This window comes from Anabrus simplex, chromosome 1, assembly GCF_040414725.1.
Source record: "Anabrus simplex isolate iqAnaSimp1 chromosome 1, ASM4041472v1, whole genome shotgun sequence".
NCBI classification, from domain to species: Eukaryota; Metazoa; Arthropoda; class Insecta; order Orthoptera; family Tettigoniidae; genus Anabrus; species Anabrus simplex.
In genome coordinates, this window is record NC_090265.1 from 507,278,683 (window position 1) to 507,299,184 (window position 20,502).

General features: G+C 38.7%; 2 protein-coding genes across 2 annotated transcripts in view; one reads left to right on the forward strand and one right to left on the reverse strand.

The window, feature by feature from the left end:
- Nucleotides 1–12,419: 12,419 nt before the first annotated feature.
- Nucleotides 12,420–14,677, reverse strand: LOC136857031 (ADP-ribose pyrophosphatase, mitochondrial). The gene has a single exon (XM_067135380.2). It carries the CDS (start codon nucleotides 14,601–14,603, stop codon nucleotides 13,737–13,739), a length of 867 nt encoding a protein of 288 aa, XP_066991481.2. The 5' UTR covers nucleotides 14,604–14,677; the 3' UTR covers nucleotides 12,420–13,736.
- A 285-nt stretch (nucleotides 14,678–14,962) lies between these two features.
- LOC136857030 (Golgi-associated PDZ and coiled-coil motif-containing protein) overlaps nucleotides 14,963–20,502 on the forward strand; it is a 524,409-nt gene continuing 518,869 nt past the window's right edge. The window contains exons 1-2 of the mRNA XM_067135379.2: nucleotides 14,963–15,060; nucleotides 15,723–15,853. Of these exons, the coding sequence (XP_066991480.2) occupies nucleotides 14,973–15,060; nucleotides 15,723–15,853 (219 nt within the window). The 5' untranslated portion in view covers nucleotides 14,963–14,972. The remainder of the gene's footprint in view (nucleotides 15,061–15,722; nucleotides 15,854–20,502) is intronic.

Sequence of the window (20,502 nt, forward strand, 5' to 3'; positions counted from 1 at the left end):
CTGTTAAATAATTCTTCATTCAATTTATCCAGAATTGCTTTAGCAACTTTGAAGTTAATATCTGAGTAACACTTTCTTTCTAGACGTAATTTATTTATCCATTTCCGTATATACATTTCCACTGATATTTGCCTTTGCTGGCGGGACCTAGTGTTTACACTGCAGTAAGTCTTCTGGTATGGGGTAGAGCAATTTTGTTACTTTCATTGATCTGTCTCTGTCTTATCCTTGGCTTTGACAATATGAAAGTGACTGAGTATGAGCGATGCTAGTAATGCCATTCCTTACGCAGCCAGTCCCTGCTATGAATGGTGTGAAACTGTTGCTCATAGGGTCGGCTGGTGCATGCATTTCAGTGGGCTTGGCAGACTGATATGTAATAACAACTTCTGGCTCGGTGAGGAAAGCAACCGGAAACTACCTCACTCCTTATTTCCCTAGTACGCTTCTTCAGTGATGCCTAGGCCATCTATGACAGCTAATGGTGGAGCTGTTCAGGACCCAACCAGTCTTCGGGTTGATGACTAAACATACATACATTTGAATTTAGCGCGATTTTTTAGGTCAAGCCACTAGGAGCGCCACTTGTGACTTGTCTCCCATTTTAACAAGGCTAAATCCGGAAGTGTCGCGTATTGTCCCTACTGTATTTATTACAACACGAGAAGTAGGAACTCCAGACAGACCAACGCTGCTAATACAGTAAGATAGACATAAATACAGCAAATGAGTAAGTACCCACTTTATATAATACCTAATTCTTGGACATTAACGTCCGATTTAAACACACACGTCAAACTCGTCTTTTTGTTCCTTTGCAGTATAACCACATTCTTTTCCTCGGTGTTCCACATCTTCTAGGAGTACATTTCCACGTGATAATCAAACATCACCTGTCAAATACTCGGAAATATTCGTCTCAAAAGCAGCTTCAAACAGCACATCAACGTCTGTTTGCATTGGTTATATCAAGTTAATATTTTAGATCAATCAACTTAATGAAGATAATTTTATAACATTCGCCTTTTCTCTGGGCCAATTTTAGCGCCGGAACGCAAAATATAAACAAAATTCACCTCAAGTTTTCAACCATTCTAGTCTATTGAAAACTTATGTTGACAACTGCCCCAGCAAGTATATGCTGAATTTTCTTACGAAGAGGATCCACTTCAGTACCAGACTGCGCCGTTTTTAGAATTTTATATGACACAAACTTTCTTTTGGACAAGATTTTAAATTTGTTTACAATGATTTTAACATGTATTGTATATGTTCAGGGGCGCCCATATCCGGGGGCAAGGTGGGGCTGCGCCCCCCCCCCCCTAGCTCTCAGGGAAATGCAAAAATCTAGTCTAGTCAGGTGTTTTCCTTTCAAAAAAATGATTCAAAACTCAGTATTACGTAGAAGCGGTAGTACCGTTCCCCACCAACGGGCAGGGAACACCGTGGGTTATTCTACCATAGAATACAAGTCGCCATTTATCTTTCAAAATATTAAAAATACTACGTACCCCCAGGTCTGCCCCCCCCCCATACAAACTGTCATACGGGCGCTGATGTATGTCATGTCCCAACATCATATTTTATAACTACTATTCTGTAATATTAATATCATACGAAATCACAGTTCAATTTTTACAAATTATAAATGTCATTGTCCTCTAAACAATGTTTGTTTTAAGATTAAATTAACATGGCTAATGATGCCCAATAAAAGAAGGGCGAAACATGTCTCCCATAATATAAAGATTTTCTATGTTTAATTAACCACATAACGTGGTACTAATTGTATTGAATAGGTGGGGGTAATAAAAATACTCCTCTTGAAAACTAAGTGAGATAACAAGTTGTGGTCAGAGTCCACGTCTGCTCCTAGAAAAGTTTTGCAATCCAACACCTGGTTTCTGAACTCGTCAATTACAGAAATATAAAATAGACAAATGAAATTGTTTTCTTGCTGCAAGCTAGGCAGAAGGCTACTTCCATCGGTAGTGAAGTTGGGATCTTCAGTGATGCACTGCTTCAGCCAGTAGGACTTGGAATAGTATTTTTCTTTAGGCATTGCCGAACACGATCTCAAGATAATGTGTCCGTCAATTCTCATCGTAAAGGAGGTAGGGGATATGGGTATGTACACCATAGTTCGATATGGATTGTTCTTGCATATGATCTTAGGAAGTGGGAGGGTTGTAAAGCTCTGAGGTCAAATTGTTCCTTGTTTTCCTGAGAGTAATTCCCGTGCTATTTCTGGAGTCAAGTCATATCCGTACAGGCCATGAAGGCCTTTGGAGGGGTGGAAGGTAAAGGCTTTTACTACCATTCATAACCTCGGCACGTGATGGGATAGAGTGGTTAGCTCTACGCCGGCAGCCTTTGCCCCCAGGAATTAACCTGGTAATCGTTTTTGGTGTAGGCTGAGTGAACCTCACGGCCATGTGCACCTGCAGAAGTGGAAATCTCGTTTCTTAAATTTTATGACTTCCTGACGGGGATTCGAACCCACGTCCTTCCGGGCAAACCGAGTACGCCTGTACCAGGCAGCCCCTTATTTCTGGAGACGTCCAAGAATTATCTTTATTGTTACTTAGGTAAACAGGTGTTGAGGAACAAGAAAATAATTCATGTTGACCACATCAGCTATAATAGTGTATAATGCATTGGAAGAAAAGTGGCTTTTTTAAAAGACTGTCAAAAGGCATTCAATAGACAATTATACTCCAAATAGGCACAAACCTAGTGATGATCGTCGCCATAAGACCTATCTGTGTCGGTGCGACGTAAAGCAAAAGAAAAACACCTAGTGATGATGGGCAGTCTGAGACGAGGTCTCGAGATTTCTCGAGACTAGCGCAGGCATTACTTCTCGCGAGAAATTTCGAGAGATCTCGAGAGCGTTGTCCCCGCAGTGTGTGGCAAGCAGCGCGTCGTAGGCCTACAGATTGTCGGAGCTGAATGCTGTTTGTGCCGAGTATGCGAATAGCAAACCATGCTCCTTCTCCATTTCGTAAATGTGTGTCAACAAGCGACTAGGGCGTTCATTTCTACCGAAGACTATTTTGACGCGGTATAACACAATTATAAAGGATACGCATTCTAGCATTGTATGCACTGGTAGGTACACGAATGAATAGGCCAAGTATAGAAACTGACGGCTACTGTAGGTACACGTAAATGGATACTAGAGGCTTGCATTATTCGAACTCGAGACGAGGCAAGATGCGCCTTGCTGCATATGCAACCACCATTACGCATGAGTGGAATGTGCAATCTAAAATGCTTGAGTTTGCTCCAATTTATTCTTTCGACAGGTAGGTACACATCGTTATCAGACCCCACATTCAATATCATATGACCACTGCTTGTGTTTACCGACATTTTGGTGACGAAGGAAGTAATTCCTTACAATGTTATAGGGTATTCGCGTTATAATTAGGTACTTCGATATATGACGATGCAATGTGTAATTGTGTCTAGTTGTACGCGACAATTTGAAAACGATGTCCGAAACGCAACGTAAGTCGTGGATGTCGGTTATTTTGAAGAGATGTCACATAGCACAACTCGCTGTATTGCTTGTTCAAAAGAACTAAAATACGTCGGCAGAAATACTTCTGGGATGATCCGGCACTTAAAAACGCATAATATCAATGAAGAGGAATCGTCACAGAACACCGCCGGCCCGGTCTGCATCACAAGAAGCTACCATGTCGACAACGATTGCGAGATATCCGGGTAGATATACATTCTATCTACGGTTATTAACAAATTATACGGGTTATTCTAGTGATGTGCGCGAATGACGCCTGGAATCGCGAGAATCTGTTCCTACGACTCCGCGATCGCACTCAATGTCGCATACGAGGAATCTATTCCTGATGACGTCATCCGAGTGTGTCAAATTGAGATTAGAGACCAAATAGGTCGGGAATCTCAAACAAAACCACAGCTGCCACTCTTCGAGAGGCAGCAGTCGCTCTGCAAGGCTCAGGCTGTTGCATCAGTTCCATTCCTACTTCGTCAAGGTACTGAAGGACACATCTTGCCACATGAAGGCACACATTGTCCTGCATTAGCAGGAAATTTTCACAAATGAATGGTGTAAAAGCAAGAGCATGTTCTTCCTGGATTTCAATGTAGCGATGGGCAGTAAGTGACCCACCTTCCAGAAAGACAAACTCTGTTCAGGCAGCCAAGGATTCGCCTGTCCATACGATTAGAGAACCGCCATCGAAAGCTATCCGTGAAATGAAAGTTGCATGGAGAATACTTTTCTCCACATCTCCTCCACACACTTTCTCATTCATCTGGGTATCTGAGGCTTAACCAAGATTCATCCGTGAAGAGAACTGTTAATCAAACCAGTTCCGATGATCTCTAGCGAGACATAAGCAACTCTAGCAATGTTGTCGGGTCAGATCTGGGCCAGTAGCAGGTCTTTTGGAGTACATTTCAGCATCACATAACCTCCTCCTCACTGACATTCACAACTCGTACCTGTTTCAAGCCGACTTCTGGCTTGAACTGCAGTATTGTGCTGGTCACGCAAAATTTTCAGGCACACGGACTGGTCATCCTTTGCAGAAGTTGACCTTCTCCTACAAGATTCTGGCCTGCAACAGTATAAGCTCAGTTCCTGATAACTCTGTGTGGTATGCGAGATGGAGCATAGTGTAACAACTCAGCCACGTGACACAAGCTGCATCCATCATCTACCAATGCTACTGCCCTAGTGGCAGCCTCTGAGCTTATCAGAATCTTCACTCCCATAAGTGCAGTTCAACACTGAGTAGAAGGTTAGAGAATTCTCTCCCTCACACATGGAAGTAACAATTAAGTTATGAAAACAAAAATTTGCATTCTTGTTATAAACATTAATTTTCAGCTTTGGTATGGTCTTCTTCTTTCTTTCGTTTTGGCTAACTGTGGACCATGGTAATTTGATTTCAGCTGCTTCTGGGCTTTGATCTGCTCCCAGTAATCCTTCAATCTTTCACTCTGCAACCTTCTTTTCTCTTCCGTCCATGGTGTTTGGGCCCGCAAACTAACTTTTCCTTGGAAACTTTTTGCGCTCTTTATTTTCGACTTGTAAGTTTCCCTGTTGCTCATTTCCGATCCTTGTATTCCTATATCTGTCAGGTCCTTCTTCACTTGCTGAAGCCAGCATACCATAGTTTTCCTGATATGGTCTATTGTCAGCTATTACTGTCTATTGTTGAGTTAATTCCATTTGGCAATCTTCAAGTGGGAAAGGCTTTATAACATCTAAACCGAGGTGGCTACAAAAGAAACCTGAATCTCAAAGCTGGATGATTGCATAAGAAAGCAGTCTATAGAATGAAGATCAGATGGTAGCAGCGAGCACTGAATGTTGATGCTGCTTTCTATCAGTACCAAATCAGTACACACTGCACAGAATTATAATCATTATACAATATCAAAGCCATCTTATTAACAGTGCTGATGGTAGTACTTAGTGTGCTGATATGAATGTAATGATTAATAAACACCACACAGATGTAATAGGAACGATGACTCTAATGAACCAGGGATCTGATCACTGTACTCATTCAGTAACATGAACAGAATCAAATGAATTGATTATCCCATGACAATTTTTTTAAAAAAATCAGAACAGTCCTGGTACAGGCTGTGTGCTGACCATAAAGGAGAACAACTAAAAATGTACTTTTATATATGTTAGTTCAGACTCTTCTGATCATAATACTGGCTTCTGTGCATTTCTAAGTTAAGCCGTTTTCTAGGAAGTATCAAGAGAAATATTTCCGCTTGTGGTATGATTATGTTACAGTGCTAGGGCATAAATTCTTGATCAATGACTACTGCAGTTTGCTATGATGTGTGACCTTGGCAAGAGTTCAGTGCTGAGTCAATTCTTTGTTGCCCTTTTTCCAATGTATTGAAGCTAAGTTATTCTTTGTATTATTGTACAATATTGTTTTAAATATGATTAATATGTCAAGAGTTTCTGATTTTGGAATGTTCTAAAAACTCTGGCATTCACCCTCACATTTTACCATTTTCCCAACAAGGAAAATTTCCTGAAACAGCATAAAATATGGGTTAATTTTACAAAAAGAGAACTATTTGTTCCAACTAGGAATGCTGTTACAGTATTTGTGGTCATCATTTCATTGAAACAGATTTCAAATGAATGTGACATTTTGTAAGCTACATTACTACCATAGAGTAATTTAGACATCCTAGACTATAAGAAAATGCAATTCCTTCAAAATATTTAGGACCAGGCAGGAAACCACCTAAAAAAAAAAAAAAAAAGAGTCTTCTTTCCAAAAACAAATTTAGTTTCCGAGTTACTAAACTGCAGTAATGACGAAAAGAAGGATGAAAGTACGTCTATCCAGGAAAGCCTGGACATAGCAGATTTGAGTGCCTATATTAAGTACGAATTAGGATGTGAAACTTAAAGATATAAAATATTTTGTGATGACATGAAAGTGACTTAGGCCTAGATGTGGATATGGAATCACCATGCTCAGATGTGGACCCAGAGTACCATTTTTCAGAAGAAAATTGTAGTGATGCTGGTGACGAACATAACATTTGTATGAAAGGGATAGCATTTGCTGCAGTATTTGTTAGAGCTTTGCTTTTATTATATAAATGATATCACATCTGCGGTGCTTCAGTATACAAGACTGTCGCAGGAAACAAAGGAGCCTGCATTATTGTAAAAACCCATTATATGAATGGACATGATTTTACCTGGGCATTACAGGTGAAAATTTCTGTCTTGAAGGCAATATTTCTATTGCATTGGGTATGTATTTGTGTGGACTGAACTTCAACTTAATGAAAGGTTTTACAAGCGTGTTTATTGTGGTATATTTAAAACTTGTGAAAACATCCCTTTATCCTACAGTACTGTATATCATTCTTGGCTTGCAGAAAAACAATTAAATTATGAGAGCTCTGAAAGAAGATAATTTGTGTTTATCAGGTGACTGACATAATTCACCTGGTCTCTCTGCAAAGTATGTAACTTACTCTAGCATGAATCGGACGCCAAATAAAATTTTGGATATTATTGTTGTAAAATGAGGAAAAAGTGGACGGAGAATTGGAAAGGGTAGCTTGTGAAAAAAATTGGGACTTTGCGGTTGAAAAATTAACCATAAAATTAATTTTTGTCAGATGGGCATACAGGAATCAGATCCCTCAATTAAAACTAAGTTCAATAATATAATTCATGAATTTGATGTGCAGCACATAGCAAGATCTTTCATGAAGAATATCAATAATAGCTGTAATAAGTTCCATACTGCATGTATGGAAATAGTCATTGTACAATCATTTATGGTGATCTTCTGCTACTTGTGAGGGAGATAGTAAGCAATGTCCACACCTAGGAATCGGGTAAATTCTTGTCAACACGAAGAGATTGCAATGGTATGATCACACGAAAAGAATGGACCCTCACAGGACTCCTCAAACATACTTTGACCACAATGTTCCTGGGAAGAGACCAAGAGGAAGACCTCGCGATGTTTGGGAAAAACAGATATTGAAATTCGGGATGTGAACTGGCGTTGCATATATGAGCAGCATCTGTGGATGGATAGAACAAACTGGAAAAGGCTTGTACACAACCTGGCTTGCTGGAGCGAAGAAATTATGATGATGGAGAACCGAATATTGAAAACATAAAAATTATGGTATGGATAGAAAGGAAATCTAAGAAACAAAGAATACTATTGGAAATCATTATGAGCAAATGATTCTTGGGTGACTTTGAATATATTAATAATTTTTATCACCCAAGGAGCCTTGAATCTTACCACAAGGAATCCACCTGATGGACACCCCTATTAGGGAATTGAAAGATCGGCCTCCCAATCATTTCATATGAACAATATTTCAATTATCTGATGTTTGTATGTAAGCAAGGCTTGAGTTAAACCTCGAGATTAAAATTGCCAACCATCAGGCAAATTTTTAAATTTCAGATTTTATTGGAAAAAGAAATTTCAATTCATGGTATTTCAAGTCAGGGAGTACAAATGGTGTCTGACAATCGCTGTTATTATCTGTATAATGATGTCTGGGATTTTGTTTATTCTTAGGAAGTTCAGTATCTCCTTAGGAATTATCCCTCTTGTGAAAATCATGAGCCAAATGACTTCCCATTTTGTAATCTAATACTTCTTTCCAAGATCCTCAGTTCATGGTTCATATATGGCCATTTTCTCCTCATACATTAATCGAGGCTGCTGTTCATTTTCCTTGAATCTTATAGTAAGATCAGTCACCATAGCCGTACATTTCGCCCGGTCGATGACAATAATATCAGCTCGTCTCGTGGATCCATTTGTGGAAAGATATCCTATTTCATATATTCCGAAATGAATGTACAGTAAAATCTCAATTATCCGTTCTAATGCCTGGGAAGGGGTGAATGGTTAATTAAAAAACCCGGATAATCTATACTAGTAATTTCAATGGACTTGAAAGTACCTAAATACATACCATATAACCTTAAAATGCAGTGCATTAAACCCTCTTTAAAACCAAAATGTAGTCAAAGCTACAACAATACATACTAAATATTCACTTAAATTACCAGTAGACCATAAATAATTTACCTGGTGTCATTTAAGCTGCTTTAAAAAATCGGTTACTTTTTGCACTCTCCTACAATTTATTTCTTTATGTCCATTCTGAGCTTTCTAATTACAAGAATGTCTGAAAAATCCATATCGTCCTCTTGCTCCAAGAATTCCATTAATGTTTCAGCTGACTCCAGTGCAGCCTGAAGCGGTATGCGATTGTTTGTGACGCACTCTTCTTCTCCATCCCCTCACTTTCACTCGTCACTTCGCAGCTGACTGCCGAGTTCCCGTTTGCGCTTTTATTTACTATTTCGTCATCAGTTAAAATGTGATGCCCAGGCAATACATCGTCAGTATGAAGCCACTGCTCAATGTTACTTTCATCCACTTCCCCAAAATGAATGTTATTTTCAATAGTCTTCAGGATATCTTTGATCATCAATCCCTCATTTTCATCTTCATCAGTGAACCCATGAAAATCGTCAGCGAACTCTTCAATATCAACATACAATTTTCTCCACGATCAAGTAATGTTCTGAGCGGTTACTAAATCCCATGATTTCTGGGCAACATAAAGCGCTTCTGTAAGATTGAGTTTTTTCCAGAACTCAACCGTGGACGTTTCTTCGGAATGTAAGAGGCCTAGCAATTCCCGCCTTAAAGGTTGCGATGACACCTTGGTCCATCAACTGAATTAATGAAGTTACATTAGGTGGGAAATAGGAAACAAAAATGTTTCCATCCTCTGATTTCAACTCTGCATCATAAGGGTAAAAGGGTGCATTATCAAGAAAAAGGATGGCCTTTAATGACAAGCCTTTGGACGCTAAGAAATCTCGAACCCGCGGAACAAACTTATTATGGAACCAAGTCCTGAAAACATTGCGTGTCATCCATGCAGATTTGTTATGACAATAATCTATTGGGAAATATTTCATCACTGTTCCTTTGAATGAACGTGGGTTTTTTACTTTACCAACAACAGCTAATTTTAATTTATAATTGCTACTAGCGTTTGCACAGCACAAGATGGAAATGCACTCTTTACTAGATTTGTGACCAGGAGCTGGTTTCTCTTCAGCAGCTGCTAGTGTTTTACTGGGTAAGCACTTCCAATGAAGTCCAGTTTCATCGACATTGTACACTTAACTTGGAACAAAATTGTATCTCTCAATTATGCGCTTAAACTCGTATCTAAAGTTTTCTGCTGCACTGTTGTCACCACTTAGTTTTTCTCCTTCGATATTTAATTCTCGAATGCCATGTCTGTCCTTAAATCTCTGTAGCCAACTATTGGACGCGGGTGAGGACCCTGAGAGCCCCATCCTTTTGTGAAAAATTTGTGCCTGCCTTGTTATCATAGGACCACTAATAGGTACACTTTTGCCTCTCTTTTGCTGCAACTACGTGAATAACGCAGCATCCAGTTCTTTTATAGATGATGCTTTCATTATTTTTCTTTTAGTGTCCATGCGAACTGTCAGAACTCGCCGCAAACTGCAACACTGTCTTTATTCTTCATTAGGTCCCGCACTGTTGTCACACCCACACCGAACTCTGATTCCAAATTTGAGACTAGTTCCCCTTTCTTTAATCGTTTGATTATATTAACTTTATTTTGTATGGTTAAAACTACACGCTTTATTTTTACTGCAGATTTCGATCTTAACATTTCTTGGCTGTTAGTATGGAAAATAAATGTTCAACTTTATCAGTCACTCTCACATTTCCTTACTTTGCACTACAGTACAGAATGTAGCTTACCTGGCTACTAATAGCGGAGATTGACTATGAAGGACTGCTAGGCTGGTTTCCGAGTCCTGTGCATTGTGAAATACTTACGATGCAGTAGCCAGTGGGGAAAATATTTAACCGTGACAGAGGATGATATGAAAGATCGGTACTCGGAGATGTTACACGCTACCAAATAAGTTGTAGGTATCATTCTTAAAGAGAAATGACCAGCATACGCTCCGCAGGCTGGGAGAGGGCACATTACAGTACATTATTTGTCAATAATGGAATGGATAATAAAGTATGTGACTGTTGAATTTGAATAGCATTACTCTTCTTCTGTAACAGTTAAATAATTTTACTCAACATAAAATTACGCAGTAAAAAAATTGATGAAGTCATGTCTCCAATGCTGATTGCCGGTCTATGTGTGTGTACGTACTGTACAGTAGTTACTGTACATTATGATCATAGACTCAAGAGTCGGAGAGTCAATGTACAGTCACTCCAAAACAGAATACTGTATCAAGATACCTTGACATCAAGAGCCGCGCTGAGTGGCTCAGACGGTTTAGGCTATGGCCTTGTGACCCCGACTTGGCAGGTTCGCTCCTAGCTCTGTCCAGTGGTATTTGAGGTGTTCAAATACGTCAGCCTCATGTGGGGTAGATTCACTGGCACATCAAAGACCTCCTGCGAGACAAAATTTCAGCTCCTTGGCGTCTTCGAAAACTGTCAAAGTGGTTACTGGGACGTAAAACCAATAACATTATTATTGGCATCAAGAGTACGCTGGAGTGACTATACGTTGCTTTAAAAAATAAAGATCTTTTTTAGCAACAGATAATCCGCGGAACAGTTAATAGTGGGATGGATAATCAAGGTTTTACTGTATTTCTCTTTTCAAGGAATATCCATAAGGTCAATAACTGTACTTGACCATAGTGCCCATTGTGACAACAGGGAAATTGTAGGAGATACTGTACAATTTTCAAACGCATCTAGTGAATGGATATGCAAGAAAAAGTACACAAGAAAGTCCATATTATACTGCCAAGAATTCCTTGATGAAATCATATCCGACATGCCTCAAAATAAATCCGGGGGATTTGTGATTCCAGAAATAACAGATAGCAATGATATTCCAAGAAATATGATGTCTCTGTCAGAAACAAAACCAAGTACAAGGGAAGCTAAAAGAAATGACTTCCCTAGGACTATAAGTTGAATAACTAATTGGAAGTTCTTTACTTGAAAAAAATACGGATAAAAGTGAAGAATAACTATGGCTCATGTCTGTATTTTCCAGGCTTGTAGGCCATGGTACAGGAGCATGGTCTCGACATTTCACCAGACTTCATTCGGCATTTTCAAGGGTCCTGACTGACTTTGATGGTTGTGAAGCTCACAGTGGAATGGAGTGGTGTTGCAAGTGCAACTCCTTATTGGCTGTGCTCCACCATGGTGCGGGAACAATCACTGATTGGCTGTTCTTCGGCCAATGATTGAAGCATTAAGAAGCCCGATGTTTTTCAACCTGCATTCGCGGAGACACACAACCGTTCACCCATTGCTTTTCCTGATCTGCCGCGGTCATCATGTACTCCAGGATTTAAAGCTTTTAGGACTGGAAACCAGGCTTGTTCACCCGTTCATATTCTGCCTTATGGCTGAAGCTGTTTGTGTGCTTCAGGATTTCAATGGCTTTGATTTATAGCCGGGTGTAATAAGATACAGTAGTTGATAGTACTTTGGTGTTGTTGTATATGTCATGGCCTGCTAGCAGCAAGTGAAAATGCTCAATGCAGTCTTCGGTAAAATGTCGGGACCATCATATGCTACTGGACACCAGCCTACAAGTCCGGAAAATACAGACATGATTTAAAACGCCGGCCATGAAAGCCTCAACTGCTGTATAACTAGGGCCCTTTTGAATTAGTGAAAATTTAAAAATAAAAGCTTTGTCCAGCACAATTCTCACATGGAACGAGCAAAGTTTGAACCACTGGACCAGCAGTGAGAGGCCAACGGTGCATTATCTGCGCCATGGAGGGGCGTTAATTAGTATTTATATAATATTTATGAACTATATCGTTTAATTTTAAGAAATACAAACAAACTATACTCAGACCAAAGATTGTTAATATTGTGAGAACATGGAGAATGTGTACACAGAAAAGGTGTTTATGCTATTTTAAAACAGGGAAATAACACCCGTTATTATCTGGGAAGTGACCGATGTCCAAAACAAAATAACATTCATTTTGAGCATTCAAATATATCAAAAACAAGTGTGTGTTCCAATCACCTAGATAAATGGTATTTTAGCACAGTATTTAGTTATTTTATTGCTAAGAGTTTAAACTTACACTAGCACAAACTTGCATGATTTTGTTTTGTTGTGTAACCAACTTGCTTGGTATGCAGCAAAGGTCTTACAGATAAACTAAACTTTTAGATTTTTCAGCCAGTCAAAAAAAAAAAAAAAAAAAAAAAAAAAAAAAAAAAAAAAAAAAAAAAAAAAAAAACCTATTATTACCAAAGTTTTATTAACAGAGTCAACACTGACAAAGACTGGCTCCCTTCTTAACAAATAATGCAAGTGTGGATCCCTGTAAACCATAGGCAAATCATAAAACACTGATTCTTACTAAATGAACAGCATAGTGTGGCTGATTAGGTGGGTACATCCTCACCTCAAGACTGCACGTTCAACTCTAGGCGCAGTTGGTTGATATTTAATGCCATTAAATTCATAAAACTCATGTCAATAGATTTTTACTGACACAAAAACCACTTTTCAGAGCAAATATCCGCATTCTATCATTTACCCCTTCCCTGGTAAGTCAAGCAGTTTCTACTTTGTTTTGATAATGTAGGCCTAACTTTATTTAAAAAGAATTACCTTGTATTAATTACCGGTAGATACATAGGCTATATACTATAGAGGAGTAAAGTATAATCAGCTGCTGAAACAAAATTTCACATACAGCTACCACCACACTTGCTTTAACACGCAGTTTAATAACTTATCAAATAACCACTGTTAAAGACATGATACTGTATAGGCTTTTGGGCTTATGCCGTGTCAAGAAATTAAGGTGAAATTCTTTGCGTCGAAGCCTTTCTCGTTGACAGTCGAGATTTTCTTCTGATGATGCTGAGCGTAGTTCTCTGCGAAACGTAAAGAATTTCAGCTTATTTTCCTGACACGGCATAAGCCCAAAAGCCTATACAGTACCATGACTGTTAGCACGGGCCATGAAAGCATCAATGGCAATCACTGTTAAATTGATCTTAAGCAATCTGATGCAAGAAATCAGTTCATCTTCAGCACCAGTACCTTGTAAACTGTGTTCTTCTTCATGAAGACTTCAGAGTTGACTTAAGATGGTATATTGGTCTCAATGAAGACTACCAATGGGCATTGTGTTTTTCTGCTACTTTTAGGATCATGTCACTATGGCTGGCATAGAGGGGCAAGTCTTTAGAAATATCCATCCAGCGTACATTTACTGCATCATCCCCAGCACACAACTGCAGAGCACCAACAGATGTACCACTTTCATCATGGAAATTCATTGCTACAGTTTCCATCCATGCATTATCAGTATTGCGAGGATCATCTACATAACCTTTATACACTACTTCACCAGTACTGAAGAAGTTGTTAACCAGTTCCTTTGATTCAGCTAATTGTTCAGGTTGCTTTTCAAGTGAATTCAAAGCTTCCTCCAAAAATTCTCTTTTCAGAGTGGCTGTCACTACTTCACCAGGATCCACCATTCCACCAGGAATTGCCCATTCCCCTGTGTCTCTCCTCTGTATGGCTACGAATTGAAGAATCGCTTTATTGCTTTCTGGATGAAGTTCAGGATCAGAAATATTATTTCTTTTCCATCTCGTTACTATAGGATCAGCTGCGTGGTTTGGACCCCACCTTCCTAAAATACCTCTGCCTGCTAAGCCCGTTCGACCAACTGGATTAAGTGGTCTACGTTCTTTGATTGTATACTCCCCCGTATGACTCTTCCTGTTAATAGAACCATCAATGGAATTCCACTTCGGTTGGAAATTCGGGTCGTCAATCCTGGGATCAGCCCAAGGTTGGCCTAAAATATGAGGCGATGTGTAACACGTTGGCTTATAATCCGGACACTCCACCGTCCACGGTACTTGATTGTCAGAAATTTGAATGCGTGCTATAGTATCATTCGTTCTAGGATAGAATGCACTCCGACACTTGCGATGTATCATTTTCATTAATCTTACCGTTGACATAAATTCAAAATTGATACTGTCCGCCACTAATTAAGTATATACCACTTGGTACCACCACGTGAGTCCACCAACTGCCAGTGCCGGTAATACCAAAGAGTAATACTAATAAATCACTCCATTCACACATTAAATATAACTACGTTCATCAGAGTTTTACATCCTTTCCGGTTTATATTCTCGGTAGAACAGAACGCATATTGCGTGGTAAATTTGCAGATTTACTGGAATAATCCGAATAATGTATTAAGCTTTATGTTGGCAACACATTAATCTTCACTTGTCACGAATCTTGGGTAAAGCATGTGTCAGATATGAGAAAGAAAAAAAAAGAAGAAATATGTAAATCACGTGATCAAGCAACACGAAAACATGGCTGCAACGGGAATTAGTTTTCGATGGCTAGATATATTAGAGAAAGAGTTCGATAAAGCGTTGGTGGATTTAGATATATTAATCGGTACGTGAATTATGACATAGTTCCTTTTGCTTTTAAGTTTAGGATTCTGTTGCAGCTTTTAAATATGTATCTTTTGCACGTATTGATAGGTTACGTTGTTCATAATGACACATAGCCCTTTACCTTAGCTGTCAACAGAAATAAAGGCTTAACGTTTGTTATAGAAATTGGCACTTAACTTATAATTTGTTAATCGCGGCTTTATGAATTTCTCATGGCCTGGAGTGTTAGAGATCATAGACTTGATACTTGGAAGGAAAAAAATCTCTGAAATGTGTCCAAATTGGAAATGTCAAACTCCAGAAACTCTTGTCTGTCAATGGAGTTTTGCATGTTTATCAGCTTTTGGTAAACAACCACTCTTCTTAACTTTTTATAAACAAGTCATTCTGGTATTTTACCCTCTTATTTCAAAATAAAATTACGGTATGCATTTTTCAGACACACCCCCTTGCATATTAACTCAATGTTTATCCTTTTTCTGTGATTATGCCAAACAATTATCCTCTTCATATGAATATAAGCACACGAGAGAGAGTATTCCCTACCGTTTTCTTTGTGGAATTTTAAAACTTCCATGACCCATCATATTTTTAAAAACAAGGTTAACTTAATATGGACTACTGTAAATTAAATATTATGCCATTATTTGCACTCAAAAGGTGAATTTGATGATGCAGAAGAGCCGGATATGGCCTACTCAGCACGTCAGAAGATGGCAACATTAAGCTCCTGCTTTGCTCAGCTTACCCATAAAGCTCAGACGATCTTCCAAAACAGTGCAAAGGTTGAGGTAAGCACATGAGAATGGAAACTTTTTCATTTGGTAAAATTATAGAAATTTTGTGTTGAGTATATGCATGGGACTTTGAATCCTCAAATTACTAGCATGCCCCTATTTATACACTGTAATGACTAAGATTTGTTAATTTGAGAATTTGCTTCCATTTCACTGACTATTTTTGGTTTAATGAAAACTACTAGCTCAGCTACAATCATTATTTCTGGATGTTGATATCTTAATTTCATATAAGGACTACTGACCATTACAAGTTCTGTTTGATCATTCAGAACCCTGTCGGAGTACCCCTTTTTTTATCCCGGAAAGCAGTTGTGGCTCATTAGCCATTTCAGATGTATCCTTAACTTTATAATAATAATAATAGAAAATTTATTCTAAATATCTTTGCTTGTTCCAATGTTAACCGAGCAATGGTTGATTATTCCAGTGTTAACCCAGCAACGGTCACCCCTTTGGTACATCTTAATATGATTGCGGTGGGTCACTATGACTCACAAATTATTATTTGATTTGCTTTATATAAGATCTTATAAAAACTAGAATATCAATTAGCAGTGGTTTTATAATATCGTTACAATACAGTTAAAACGTATTAAGTTATTACAGATACATGTGTTTCTACTTTCACCATATTTTCTTGGAAATTGAAAAAAACCCAAAAGCATTACACTAGAATCTTTTCTAGGATAATGTAGATAAGCAAATTATCACAAAAAATAATTTATTCTATTATCACCACCTATTCAATACAAGCCACGTACTACGTGGATGAAATCTACATAATACTATATACACTTCTCAGGGACATGTTTTGCCCCTTGTTAAGGGCATCATCAGCCTGTAGGTACCCGTAAGGTCAAATGTCTGAAACATTATCCATTCATACAAGGAATACAATGAAAAATATGTTACACATTAAAAACATCTTAAAGTTAACATGCTAAAACTATAATATAAAAAATGCCACATTACACACTGTGAGTATTGAGAATTGATAGTGTCTATACTCGTGCAAATTAAGAATGACTGTAAAAACTAAAACATTTTAGAATTAAAATGAAAAATTTGCACATCATTGGGATAGTAACAGTCTTGAGTAAAGAGTGTAATCTGCTTGGGTACATTAATCTGAAATATTCTGTACCTGAACTTCATAAAAACAATGTAAATTAATTACAAACAACAGCTGGATATTTAAGAATAGATTAGTGAGTGTTGTCATTAAAATGTTGTAATTTTTAAAAAAATTATTTAAGTTTTCTGTCACGTAAAGCGGTATCACAATTACAAGTTTAGGCTGCTGCTTAATTGTTGAATTGTATTACATAAAATTAGCTTCATGGTCCGTATCGCACTTCAATATAATCACAACTAAGGATAATAAATAAAAAATAAATAAATACTTAGTTGTGAATCTGTTGAATTGTAATCGGGAGATAGTGGGTTCGAGCCCCACTGTCGGCATCCCTGAAGATGGTTTTCCGTGGTTTCCCATTTTCACACCAGCCAGATGCCGGGACTGTACCTTAATTAAGCCCATGGCCGGTGCGACGTAAAGCAAATAGCAAAAAATTGTCGAATTGTGTCCTTGACGTTATGAACAGTCTCAGTGTTGACATGAACTAAGCAATAAAAGTCTAAATTTATGAATATCTCTGTTATCATAGCCAGTACTGTAAACCTGTATAAGACATAAATGATTGGAAATTGTATTCTGTATACCTTTTGTTACGTAGTATTTATTTGATAGGATCACTAATAATGTAGATATTTGAGACTCAAATTTTAGGCCTTCTCATAAACTGCCATTTCACTAAAGTGCAGCACCTTATTCCCTGGCTTTACATACCAATTTTCATTAAATTCTGTTGAGCTATTTTCTTGTAATGCATGTACATACATATATACAGGCAGAGATGATGAAACATTAAAAACTGCATTTCCCTCTTACTGTGGACATGACCGATACAGAAATACATGTTTTATTTTTTTTTTTTAATTTGAAGCCACATGATTTTCTAGATTAAAATTTCATCCCAGAATCAACTGGGATGTCAACCTCAGCCTTTCTGGCAGGAAGCCAGCAGCTAAGCCACTAAGCTAATTGTGGCCGCCTTGTTTTGCTCTCCTGAATAGCAGGGAATTTCACATTCGTTAGTTAAACAAATTGCTAATGATAAACAACCATCCTGTTGGTCTTCAGAAACAACACCTAAAAGTAAAGATTCCAAACCCCATGGCACTACAGCCCTTGAAGGGCCTTGGCCTACCAAGCGACCCCTGTTCAGCCCGAAGGCCTGCAGATTACGAGGTGTCATATAATCAGCACGACGAATCCTCTCGGCCGTTATTCTTGGCTTTGTAGACCGGGAACGCTATCTCACTGTCAGATACCTCCTCAATTCTTTTTACGTAGGCTGAGTGGACCTCGAACTAGCCCTCAGGTCCAGGTAAAAATCCCTGACCTGGCCGGGAATCGACCTGGGGCCTCCGGGTAAGAGGCAGGCATGCTACCCCTACACCACGGGGCTGGCTAAATGTAAAGATTCAGAGGAGAGAAAAGGAGAATGTTGGAAGGGGATGGTGCAGCCTTTCTTAAGTGTCTTGAAAATGGCAACATTCTTGAATTTCATAGCTGCCTGGCACTAATGACCCTCATATTTGACCTTAAAATATCAATTACAGTACCATCATAGCAGCCCATTGTGTTACTCAGCAAATATCTTTGCTGAGGTGCTCTAAAAGTGTATGAAATTGAAGTTGTTTATGCTTTATTGCTAGAAATATTGAATGGTATGTTCAGAGAATAATACCAGTGTCCCTGTATGAGACTAAATCCTGAAAGCACCAACCTTGGTAGCTGCAGTTGCTTAAGTGCGGCCAGTATCCAGTATTTGGGAGATAGTGGGTTTGAACCCCACTATTGGCAGCCCTGAAGATGGTTTTCTGTCGTTTTCCATTTTCACACCAGGCAAATGCTGGGGCTGTACCTTAACCCTTAACTACTGACGTAAGGTCCCTGGGACCGTTCGGCCACGATTTTTCTGCCCTTCACCTGCATCAGTGGTCTTAAAAATCTCTTTCTCTGTATAGCCTCCTAACTTCCAGTCTTCTCTGTGTTCTTATCGTGACCAAAGCTGTCAGTGTTTTCTGGAAGTGACTCTTGTAACAGCTCGGTCCTTGGGACCTCATATCCGTAGTTATGTAACAAAGTGCGATACTTTATATACCTCATTTGTGAAATGCCCGCTTCCGTAGTGTGATAGCACTATTACCTGCTGTCCTCAGAGGTCCAGGTTCAGCTCCCGGTACTGCCATAGATTTGAAAATGGCAGGAGGGCTGGCATATGGTCAAAATGGTACATGGAGCTCACCTCTGTTGGGAGTGTGCCAGAAAGGAGCTTCGCCATCTCGGGACGAGGACATGAGTTTACTTTTATTTGTAAAGTACACACATTCACATTAAATTGGCATATGGATAATAATCCTGTACTGTCAAAAATAAGACTGAATGACCCATGTTTCCTGAACAAAGATACTCTTATATTACAAACATCTCAGAAGAGGAGTTAGATTTATAAGACGAAAGGAAGTGTTGCAGAAGTTTTTCTGTTGCACGTGATAATAATTCTAAGCACCTTTTAATATGATCTGTTGTATGAACACTACATTTAGAATGCAAATATGTAAATGTGTGTTACAGACTGCGAATACTTGGATATTTCCCAAGAATCTTGTTTTGTACAAAAGAAACTGCAACCTAACTGCTGTAAACTGCTTATGTTTTATGCATCAAAATTCAGTAATATGCGTTTCATTGTAATACATAGTTAATACATCAAAATTAATATTTGACATTTTCTAACTCACATTTCTAGTAGTGGTCCCTGCGACATCACGTCAGTAACTACGCACAAAATGTTAACATCCGTAGTTAAGGGTTAATTAAGGCCACGGCCGCTTCCTTCCCACTCCTAGCCCTTTCCTGTCTCATCGTCGCCATAAGACCTATCTGTGTCAGTGCGATGTAAAGCAACTTGTATAAAAAAGAAAAACTCCTGACATTAAAATCCATGTACTTAAGTGCCTTTTCAAGCCATTATCGTTAGTTGAAAGAATTTAAAACATGTAATATTACCAACATCATCATGTCCTAGTTGTGAACCATGGGCAGTGCCTGAGTGGCCTAGTAAGTGATCTGAGATTAGGGATACCAGTTGCCATGGAATGGGAGAGGGCATCTTGGACATATTCTGAGCCATGGTCCTCCTTGTGCTCAGGCTGCTAGGACTACACAATCTACCAGTGGTCCCTAGCCTGTTAGAGGAGAGATCCTCACTGGGACTATGTGTAAGTAAGGGTAGCATCCTCCTTCACAGAATTTCATTGAGCACGCTGAAAACCTTTTAAGCAAGCTTTGGACCTATGGGATTAACGGAATAACATACCCATTTCGGTGGTGGTTCGTGCATGAAGGGCTTTTGGGCGCTGCCCCACTGTCTTTTCAAAAACATTTATACTTCACTCTGTAATTGATTACATAAAGAGATGGGCAAATGTAGTGAAGTCGAACTTATATAGTAGTGGTGTGCTGTTCAGTTATTCAATGTTATCTTTATTATTTCGGCTGTAAACATTTT